The sequence below is a fragment of the Pseudoliparis swirei genome, chromosome 18 (assembly GCF_029220125.1).
Source record: "Pseudoliparis swirei isolate HS2019 ecotype Mariana Trench chromosome 18, NWPU_hadal_v1, whole genome shotgun sequence".
In the NCBI taxonomy this organism is placed as follows: Eukaryota; Metazoa; Chordata; class Actinopteri; order Perciformes; family Liparidae; genus Pseudoliparis; species Pseudoliparis swirei.
The window spans coordinates 21323823-21335625 of NC_079405.1; the positions used below are offsets into that span (position 1 = coordinate 21323823).

Here is an 11803-nt window from a genome sequence, read left to right on the forward strand (position 1 = left end):
GAAAAAGCTGAATTTTTATAACTTTGCTTCGAGCGGTCGGCAGTTTGTGTTCAGTCGATGTTTGGTTCGTTACGCCGTAATCCATCAAACGCTGCGTTGCTCCGGGCTCTTCCCTTTGCCTCCTGCTTATTTGCTGTCGGGTTCGGCTCTTGATGGTCTATTTCCCACCACAAATGAGCAGTGAAAGAAAGACAGAAACATCGGCTGAAATGATGTTCATTTCTCAAATTGTTTGGCGGGGCTTTGAAGAGGCAGCGCGGTGAGCGCGTGAAGTAAAGCTGCTTTGCTCGTTGTTGCAGCTCAGCAGCGAACAACTTAATGCTGCGTTCACACCAAAAGTGCTGCGAATTTTCGCAACGCTTTACTCACGTGAGTTTACTCGCTAGACGATTTGTGGCTTATTCGCTACATTCAAGACTGTGAGGGGGCGTGGTTTATCTCCGTGGCTTTACTCCATGGAAACAGTTATCATTTCCTTCATCCACCATGGAAGAACTAACCACTAGTTCTGCTTTATACTTATTGTAGATATCAATCCCATAAACGTCTGAACATCTAGCGCCCTCGTGTTTGGGTTCATAACATCAGCCGTATGCTCACACAGCTCGCTGATTTTCACCGACTTCGTCTGAATGACTGCCGCTTCCAGCGCTACTAGAGCAGCAGCAGCCAGTTAGATTCAGTAATGGTTGAGCATCTCAACGTTGATTGGCTTTCGCAACTCAGCGTCGGGCAAATTTTTCACCAGAGTTGAAATATTTAATATATTTATTGAGGCGAATGAGGCAGATTTTTTCGCTTCCCTCAATTTGCGTCATTCGCGGCGCCCGCTAAAAAATCGCGTCAATCGCAACCATTCGCGTCGGTACATTGACGTTGCACGGGATCTACTCGCGCGAACAATATTGCTGTGAACGCAGCATAATAGGTGTGTGAAGATATTTTCCGCACCTGCTTCTAAAAGTAATCACGCGTCCTCGGAGTTTTGCGCGAGAATTTCCAAACGCCAACGACGCTCAATGGCACAACTGCTGACTTCAAAGCCTTTCTTTCCTTTCACTCTACACCTCTTGTCAGCGTGCCGACGGCTGTGTAATGGCTGTGTTGTTGTGTATTTTTTATTGACGTACTTACAGTCAGCCACCTGCATCTCCCAGCACACAGGAGGCCATTCAGGGCATGCTGTCCATGGCCAACCTGTCGTCTTCAGACAGCTTGCAGCAGCCGTGGAGCAACAGCCAGTCCAAGGGCAACAGCCAGTCCAAGGGCAACAGCCAGTCCAAGGGCAACAGCCAGTCCAAGGGCAACAGCCAGTCCAAGGGCAACTCGCACGGCGCGCAGGCCGGCAAGAAGGCCGGCGGCGGCAACAGCAAGCGGCCCACCAAGCGGCTCCCGAAGAAACCCAGGAAGAGCAGCAGCATCGAGAGTCTGGATTACGACGACGACCAGGACCACATGGACGCGTGCTTCAAGGACTCCGACTACGGTGACTCATCCCTCTTGTTTCCGTTTGAGCAGCATTTGTATTTATTATGAAGGACCGGAGTTAGCCGGGGTCAGGCCAGTGTCACGGGGTCACGCCTTAGGGCGATGGAATGAGAAATTATTATCTGCCACACCCGATTGTCACCGCAGCCAGCAGGTGCTGTTCAAAACAGATTGACACTTGATGGATCAACATGTGGGCCTTTAGTTCTAAATGTGGCCTTGAACTTTTCATCAGGAGAAGATGATAGGGTTCGTGTTTATTCTCCGTGCCTCCTTTTCCAAATCTGCCCTTTAGAGTGATTTATTTTGTGGTCCCCCCCCCCCCCCCAACCTCTTTGAAACATTTTCTATGTGAGCTCTATCCAAACACAGCTGAATGGGTTCCTCCCAGCTTGTTAATACGCCATTAAAAAGTTGCGAATTGTTATTTTACATGCATTTTTAACTTCTAATTAGCGTCTAATTAGTCGCTCGTAGCACGAACATTCCCGAGCTGAAACCTTCGGACCAGTGTGAAGCTTTCCTCACACACTGGCACACGCTCCTTTCTTCTTTTTCTTTTTTGTGTTGTTAATCTTGATTATCCAATTATCCGATATTAAACGTCTCAGATGGAATTTGGGCTGTGAGCAGGCAGAGGGAGGGGGGGGGGGGAGTCAACAGCTGTCACACAGCTGTCCCGCAGGCTGTCAATGGAAACATTTTTTAGATGCACGGAAAGCAGAAATAAGTGCACTTGAGTCTTCTATGCTCTACATATGTGACAATAATTGTAGGGATTAATTTCCTACATCCTCTCGTCGGGATGCGTTACTAATCGGTTGCATCTTTTACCATTTTAGTTTACCCCTCGCTGGAGTCCGAAGAGGACAATCCCGTTTTCAAATCCAGATCGAAAAAACGGAAAAGCAGCGACGACACTCCGTACAGCCCGACAGGTAAATACACCTGCCTTTGCGATGTGAGTTCTACACGTTTCAGACTAAATGTGTTCTAAAACCTTTGACGTGGATGTCATCACAGCACGCGTGGGACCCTCGGTTCCCCGCCAGGAGCGGCCGGCGAGAGACGGAGCCCGAGTGGCCGCCATCGAAACGGGTCTGGCTGCCGCCGCAGCGAAGCTTTCTCACCAGGTATGTCGTGACACAGTTTCCACGTCGTGATGGTGAGCGTACTTCGAGCAGCCCGCAACCAACAAAGTGTCCTGTCCTCAGGAGGAGCAGCAGAAAACAAAGAAGAAGAAGAAAAGCACCAAAAAGAAGGCAATAGTAGTCGAGGAGCCCCCGAAAATCTCTCAGGACAGTAGCTCGCCGGAGCACAATCTGGACTCCCAAGACGGCAGCCTGACGGACCACGAGTTCAACACTGGAACAGTCAAGTCGCCAGCGGGGGGGCCGCAGCCCATGGCGCCGGGGGTTTTTCTTAGCCAGAGGCGACCGTCGATGTCTTCTCCCAACAGCACCAACACGACGAGCACCAACAGCGGCGGCGCGGCGAAGGGGGATCGCGCCGTGTCAGCAGACGCCAAAGGTGAGTCGGAAGGAGCGAGGATTACTTCCTCTTGAGGCGGACGGGAATCCAAAGCATTTATTAATTAGTGTGACGGGTCAGAACGAAACGGAGGAAGTGGTGGATCTGGTCACGGTCAGAAGGAGTTGTAACATTTCGTGGTTTTGAATCACGGAGCCTCTGTGCTGTTGTCGGCGCTTGGAATACACGATGGGTTGATGCCCTTGATGAGCTTTATTATTAATGAAGAAGCATTACATCACTTATTTTTTGACATGCAATATATTGTTTTGCCAGAGTATAATGAAGTATTACGAGAAATCAAATGGAGCGACTCTTCAAGGGAAACATTTATTCCCCTTGTTTTCCCTATAGAACGACATTCTTCTCACAGGCTCGTACAATAAAGCGCTCCTTGAATGGAACGAGTAATAAACGGCACGGTTGAGCAGCTGCTGCCTTTTACGCATGCAAAGCATATTCATCCTGCTCGACAGTTCTATGAACTGCAGATGTGTAAATGGTCGGATGCAGAGAACACAACCCTTCAGATACATGCACCTTGATTTCAAGGCCTCCAAGGTGCTCTGAGAAAGTCTCTGATCCTGAACTAAATGAGCATTTAATGAACGCATTTCAACAGTACATGCATTTGTATTTATAATCAAACATGAAATGAGCTCAAATAACAACATTTCTCTTAATTAAAAGGAATATTAACTCATCTGTGACAATGATCGACCTCAACGGAGAGGAATTGCAACACGAATGATTGTAGTTGGGTTTTAGGTTCACGGTTCCATAGTAACAATGTTATTAGGAGGCGCATACGCACGCCTACCAATGTTGACGTTATTCCACTGACCGACAGTCGGGTGCATTATTGAGCTAATTAACAAACCCATGCTCCAGTATGAAGGCAATGAAGAAGAGTCCGAACTAGCAAGCTCCTAAAAATGACCTTTTACCTAAAACGAGACAGCACTGTCAGTTACACTCTGAGCGAACATATTTTCTCCTGCATTACTTTTGTTTTTTGACATATAGGCAAATACATTTTTCGATCATGAGAGTGGGCGGGGGGGGGGGGTCAAAACAAACACGGGACGTTCACCCAGGAGGCCGCTGTGTCCCGAATAAGATCAACGCTGACCTGTTTTCATTTACGCCCGTAAATTCAACACATAACAAATAGAGGTGTAAAAAATACCAATGCTCTCATATCGCAACAATACGTCGCGCCAGTGTCGCTCTAAAAAAAAATATTTGTGAAAACATGTCAAAGAAAAGTAAACTTCTTTTACTCTGCCTTTTTTTGCAGATGATGGTGTGTTTTTAATTTAAAAAATTCTAAAATGAGATTTTAGTCTATAACCTTGCATACAGTATATAACCTTGCATTTAGTACTGCAATATATTGATTTGTAACCCCTGTGTTGTGATAATTATCGTACCGCCAGATTCTTGCCAATACAAACATTATCTAACTTTTAAGCCAAACCATGATGTTTTTCTAAACATCACAAAGTAGTTTAGTTGCGTTTTTGTTTAGTTTGAATTTCCAAGCCACATGTTTAAAAGTGCAGATGGAGAAAATATGTTTCAATTAAGTTGTATGGGAACAGTATTTTGTGGGAGATGGGGTTTAAGCGTGCATGTCGACAAGGCAGTTGAAATATGTAATATTTTGCTTCATATGGAAGCAATGGTTTAATAATAATAAAAACTGTTGTAAGTTATGACTGCAGCAGGAATACTAACACTCTTTTCTCGTTCCCTTCGCAGCTAAGCGGCTAAAGAAAGGCATGGCGACGGCCAAACAGAGACTTGGAAAGATTTTAAAGATCCATCGAAATGGAAAGCTCCTCCTGTAGCATGCAGCAGCAGACTGCTGTCGGACTGGGAATTCATGAGCGGGGTCCCATCCCAACCTCACCCCCCCCCCCTGTTCACTGATTAAAGCCAATAATGGAGAAAAAACAACAACATAACAAAACATCAAGAAAATCATGCATTTTTCAATTTCTAAGAAGAACATCACTCAAATAGGTTTTTGCCTCTACTTTTACTTTATAACTTTCAGATATTAAAGTGTACAGAACCTACTATAAATATTTTTTAAGAGAACATGTCTCATTTTACTACAGCTGTCAGTTTATCAGGGGTCGCTAAAACATGAAGTAGAAGTACATTGCCGTCATTCCAAGATTTTTTTAAAGTATCCCTTGCATGTATTCAGTTGCATGCTCCGCTTGGGTCAGGGTTGGGGGATTTTACACATTAATTCCTACTATATGGATGCAGCTTATCATTGCCACGCTGGCTGATGATCGACGGGTTGACACGGGAATAAAAAAATAAAAATAAAACCTCCTTCCCTCCCAGCCAAGATTGTCTGTGTGCATCGCCGGCCGCTTTTTGTTGTTGACTGAAGTCAACCGGAGCTTTTGTCTCTCTGCGTGAACACTTTGGGTTTGCAGAGCACTATCGGCACCGATATTTATTTATTGATGTCGAGTTCATAGATTGGCAGTGAGACTTGGAGGAACAACTGGAAAGCACAAGGTCAATCGCGAGGCTAACATAGGACTGAATGTGTTTGGGACACGACGGGTATCGAACGCGTGACACTACGTGAGACCTGTGGCCAATGATAAGCCTCATCCATGTCATGTCTGCAGTTACATGGGGATACTTTCTCTCTTCCTTTGCTTTCACAGGCAGCACCGACCACCTCCACTCATCTCTCATCGTCTTCACACAGTACAGTATATAGAATGTAGCTTGTATATAGCCTTTAAAATTACTACTTTTTGTATCCTTTCCCCTTGAGGCTTAATTCTACATTTTTACAGTTTTTTGCTCATTATTAAAAAATTCATATGAATATACATATATAGACTACACTATATATATATATATATAGTATATATCTAGTATAGTCCTGATTTATCAACTTTTATAGTTTTTCTTTTTTAAACAGATTCATTTCAACTTTTTATTTTTTATTCCGTTCGATTTAAAAGGTGTTGCCTGGAAAACAACTGAAGAAATAATACATTTTATTGTCATATGGCCTAACATACACAAAGCTAATTGTATTGTGATTCTGTTTGAACAAGAGACGGAGCTTTGAGGGGCAACATTATGTTAAAAAAACAAGAAAAGAAAGAAAAACACTTAAAGTTTCTCTGACCAGCCTCTTGTTCGAGTTCTAGTATCCTGAAGGGTTTTCGGAATTATTTTACTAGCACCTTGTGAAGTGTTTCTGTGTCAGTGATGTAATTTATTAATGTTTGTAGCTTTTTTATACTTGTACAATTCTTAAAGAGCTTTTTGTTCTGTTTTTAAATATGTCATCAACTTATAATTGTTTTGGGGGGGAAGTGTGTGTGTGTTTGTGTGTTTGGCACATTGTACACACTAGAATCTACATTAGCAATTTGTTTTCAAAAGCTCCATTCAATCTTCACTCAATGTCAATGTTGTCATGGGAAACATTTCCAATGTGTTATTATAATTATAATTATTATTGTTAATATTATAGTTCTAAGCAGTTGCGTTCACGCCTCCATCGCACCGTTTTCTTTAGGCCAGGACAAGGAGCTGCAAGTGTTCATGAACTTCTCCACTGCGCTCCGATCAAACTGTCAGTGGGACATTGTCAGGTTTTTATTTTGTACAATATACGTGTGTTGCTTTGTTGTGGTTTATTTTTCTATGTCCGACCTATTAAAATGCGTCCACTGTGCCCGGGCAGTGAATGCGACCTGTCGTAGCCGTCTTCCCTCACTGTTATTCACAGTACTACTATAGTAAGTATCTACAACAACACTTTTTGACCTGAATCTATATTTTTCTGTAATTAGACGATTCGGGCTCATCTTTCTTTTCTTTTTTTTCTTCTTTTCTTTTTTTTCATCAAGGAAATGGTAAGATTCCGAGGAAGAAGCATATTGTTGTTGGATGATATGACTGTCCGCCTTGTTTACTTTTTGCAATACAGTTAATGTGGAAAAAAAACAACAACCCTACTTTGTAATGTGTTCCTCTCCCACTCTGCAATGTGACGGCTTCTGTGGTGACGACTAAACGTGTTTTGTTTTTTCTCCCCTGCTTCACATGTTGTCGTGCTTTCAGCATCGCACTCATTACAAAACTGGCTTTTTTTTCTTCTTTCTTCTTTTTATTATTTGCCAAAAAAAGAGAGCCCGATCTTTCGGCTTCTAGACTCACTTTGAAGATTCTCGAGCAGCGGCTCATGCCAAGTCATTAATTAAAACCAAGCCAAAGTCTACACCATTAAAAATGTATTAACGGTAAAAGTGCTCTCAAGTAGTCGGACTCTTTTTACTCGAGGACGCCTGCTTGCCAAACAGGGTTCAGTAAGGGGATCAATATGTAATACCTATATACAGGACTGTCTCAGAAAATTAGAATATTGTGATAAAGTTCTTTATTTTCTGTAATGCAATTAAAAAAACAAAAATGTCATGCATTCTGGATTCATTACAAATCAACTGAAATATTGCAAGCCTTTTATTCTTTTAATATTGCTGATTATGGCTTACAGCTTAAGAAAACTCTAAAATCCTATCTCATAGAATTTGAATATTTCCTCAGACCAAGTAAAAAAAAAGATTTATAACAGCTGAGTGTTTGTCAAGGCTCAGGAAACCCTTGCAGGTGTTTCGAGTTAATTAGACAATTCAAGTGATTTGTTTAATACCCTACTAGTATACTTTTTCATGATATTCTAATATTTAGAGATAGGATATTTGAGTTTTCTTAAGCTGTAAGCCATAATCAGCAATATTAAAAGAATAAAAGGCTTGCAATATTTCAGTTGATTTGTAATGAATCCAGAATGCATGACATTTTTGTTTCTTTAATTGCATTACAGAAAATAAAGAACTTCATCACAATATTCTAATTTTCTGAGACAGTCCTGTATGTGTATTCATATATGTATTATATATATATATATAATATCTATATTTACACATTAATTAATACATTTTTATATATACTGTAACTGGCAATTTTTTGCCACTAGATGGAGTACAGAAATATATTAATATATAAATGTATCTATTAATTTATGTATAATATATATTTGTATTCATGTATATAATATTTATATGTTTTATTTATATATAATATACATATTATATAATAAACAAGTTATATAATATACATATTTAAAAAATATGTATATTATATAACATTTATTTATACATATATATATTGTATACATCTTATTATTTATATATCTTATATTTTGTATTTATTTATAAAGTATATATATATATATAAATATGTTCATATATATATACTATAGTAATTAATTCAAACCAAGCCAACACCATTACATATGTATTAACCTCAAAAGTGCTCTCAAGTATATTTACATTTATATATATATATATATATAGTTATTTCTAAAGATTTCTATTTAAGCAACGGCAACTCTATGCCACTAGATGGCGTCCAGAAAAATATGAATATTGCAACGGATACATGTTTTCAAATCATCTTCACGTTGTGTTTCAATTATATGTCATATCATACAATGTATAATTACATAAAAGGGGCGAATTGTATTAACATAAAGGAGATTATCATAATGAGAGCTTAAATTGGAGTCCCCGCCAAAAATAAGGCAATTAAGTGTAATTAAAGAGCGATGGGGTAGTTCTGAGCTGGTTTTGGCCTAATGACACATCTGGACACACACACACACACACACACACAGCGTGCACCGATCTTCATGGGACTCTGCATGTTCACCCGCGTCCACGTCTCACCTCACCTCTCGGTCTCCTCCGCGGCTGTGTGGATGAGAGGAGGGCGCGCGGCTGTTAAAGAGGTCGCGACCCCGCTTCCACCCTGGTTAGCATCAAAGTGAGTTGTTATTGTTGGCTAATTGTTAACACAAGAACGCGAAGTGCTCCGACTTCAGCGAAATGAAACAATCACATAATTTGTCCTCTCAGGATCATTTTCACACGCCGACTCTCACTGATGGATTCACCACGAGGCTGTTTTCAGTGTAACGACAATAAAAGATCTTGAACTGGCAGGAAGAAAAACAAAAAGCTGCTGGGACCATAGTAGGTATAGCCAGGGACACACATTATTCAGGTGTATTCCAGAATTTCCAAGATTGTAAATAAATTGTAAATAAAAACGTGATATTCTCTCAAATTAAAGTGGTAAATGCAGGAGAAAAATCAAAAATGTACAAGAAAACCAAACTTAAATCAGTATATGGTTTCCTATAATGTACATAGTTTGTTCAGTTCATCTACTTCAGACATAAAACAAAGCCTTAATCCACATTTGTTTGGGGAAGTCTTGCTAATTTATGACTTTATAATGATAGAGAATAATACTTTTGTTCTTGTAAATTTGTGATTTTCTTTAACGTAAATTGACCCGTTACATTTTTGTGTTTGATTTTTTTCTCAGACAATTACTCTTCCCCAGCTTAATGGCCCTATGAAGTATTATATCAGCACTTACTCAGATAATTTGGTGTGGCATACAAAGTAAATCAATAGAAAATAGCAGCGCAGGAATTCACAATACAAATTAATTCGAAGCAAAGTTGCTGCAACAAGTTGATTTGAATCATGTTTAAAAATAATAACAATAACATTATTACTGGAAAAATGGAGCACATCTAAAAAAAAAAAAGCTAATAATATTGCCCTACATATCAAATATCTGGTCCCTGAACGCCTCGTCCTCGTTTCTTTGTCAGTTGTGCTGTTGGTCCACCTCGAAAGGGCAAGTGGGATCACAATTTAAACGTCAGTGTATTAAAAACAATGCCTGCGGAGTGTTACAGTCTAACTGCATTCATGGCCACGCTGCACCGGCTTAGCGATGGCAGATGTGAACGTGCCGCCCTCGGTTGCTTTGAAACCCCCTCCGGTCCCGTATGAGAGTCCCCAGTGGTCAAGAGAAACGTGCCATGTGAGAGATGTCTTAATTACACAGGAATGTCAGGTTAAGCTTTGCCTTTGTGTGGCCGTGCAACGATGCCCCCCCCCCCCACCACCACCCTCTGCTCTGCCTTTTATCCATCCCATTCTCCCGAGTTCAGGGCTGTCATTAGCAATAATGGCACAGTGAATCCTCCGCCAACAGATCCGTAAAGCTTCAGAGATCTGCAAACTGTGCGCGGGCCCCCGGGAGCCTCACAAAGAGGCCTCCTGCTTTGTGTGGCGGTTGCTGGAGAAGTGGCTACAGACCCGGGAGCTGGTGTTGCTCGGCAGTATTTTGGGAGCCGCTCCCCTCATCGTGGATCAACCGACAGGAAGCCCTCTGCTGGTGCTGCACTGGGAACGCGGAAGTGCAGAGAGACGTTTGGCTTCTGCCGAGACACACACACACACACGTTGGTTTGGTTTGGTGTGCTTCCAAAAAAAAAGAAGAATTGTATCCCTCTTACTGATGATATCATTTGGCAGGTTATCCTCATGATGCACGAAAACGTTCGACTGGCTATTTTTTTGTGAGCCCTCCTAGACACACTGCTGCTAAAGGGTTAATCGTCTGCAAGCTTTCCATTCGAGGGCTTCAACATCCTTCAGTAATGGAAGCGGGAGGAAGCTCGAGCTCAAAAAGCATTGTCAAACAAAAACACAGCGTTGTCTTTGGGTAAAAATGATCGTCCGACAGCTTGACTAGTGCAAGCGGAACGCTGCCCGGTTTCAAGGCAAACACAGGGGCTCTGTTTTTCATGGCGGCGTGTTTCCTTAACCTTTGGCAGGCCCGATAGTTTGGACCTGGAAAACAACTCTCAACCGTTAATTTTTTGACGCCCGTCAAGGAAACGAGTGTCACGAGTGAAGCGAGAGCCCACCCAACTGAGAGTATTATTAATGTGAGCGTGATCGAGGCCTCGTGCAAAGGTTGTTTCACTCACTGGCTGCAGCAGTCACACTACAGCAGTACGGGATGTTTGGAGTACTTTCTATACCAATAGTTCATGTTCATATACACGATCATGACCAAGTACTTTGACATTTGTTCTTAGCAGACAAGAAATGTCCAACCATAAAAGTGCATAATTTCCTTGAAGACCAACATGTCATATGTGCAGATACATACAGATGCATGCCGCATTGAACGGAAAGAGTTATAGTTTCTTTAATTCCCACATTAGCAGCCACAAACAGTGTGGTTTGAGTGGCACTTAGCATCTTAGAAATGAATATAATTGTGGATTAATGTGTCGCATGAAACACCCTTGGTGTCGTTATTGGTTATTATTCAATGGTTTTGAAAACCTTGAGCGTTAAAGCCGTGGGTATTTACCACGTGTAGCGTTGTTGTCATTTGTCCTTGAAGTTGGCTTCTTTGAAAGAAGACAGGAACCATGAACAATGTGTTCAAATCATCAGATTTAACGTTGAGTTGGTCTCTGGGAAGCGGAGGGAGCGTCGCTGCTAGCTTGTCAGAGAAATGTCTTTTTGCTTCCTTGTGTGCTTTTCAAAATCAAAAGGAGAAGAACAACAACAACAAGAACAACAGCAAGAAGAACAAGAGACCTTTAGCTCTCAAGCATCCCTCTGAGAGGATGACACAACATGGGAGCAGCAGGACAACGTTACCTCAGGATTACAATGTTTCGCTAAGCTAACTGGGTTACATTATCCCGACTACAGTTAGCTCTAGTCAGACTTATTTTCATGGCTATATTATTACATCATTGTCATTGTCACTGGCGACAAGCTCTGCGCAACAGCGCTCTTATTTTAGGGCCCGATTTTTATTTTTGTATACTCCTGTTAGC

The 11803-nt window shown here is 41.5% G+C and overlaps 1 protein-coding gene across 2 annotated transcripts in view; it reads left to right on the forward strand.

Annotated features, from left to right (window-relative positions):
• phf2 (PHD finger protein 2) overlaps positions 1–7113 on the forward strand; it is a 32060-nt gene extending 24947 nt beyond the window's left edge. The window contains exons 18-22 of one of the 2 annotated variants that reach the window (XM_056437691.1): positions 1137–1486; positions 2331–2426; positions 2512–2621; positions 2703–3018; positions 4783–7113. In XM_056437691.1, coding sequence (XP_056293666.1) covers positions 1137–1486; positions 2331–2426; positions 2512–2621; positions 2703–3018; positions 4783–4871 — 961 coding nt within the window. In that variant the 3' untranslated portion in view covers positions 4872–7113. The remainder of the gene's footprint in view (positions 1–1136; positions 1487–2330; positions 2427–2511; positions 2622–2702; positions 3019–4782) is intronic. The other variant, XM_056437692.1, reaches the window with a different exon arrangement.
• Positions 7114–11803: the final 4690 nt, after the last annotated feature.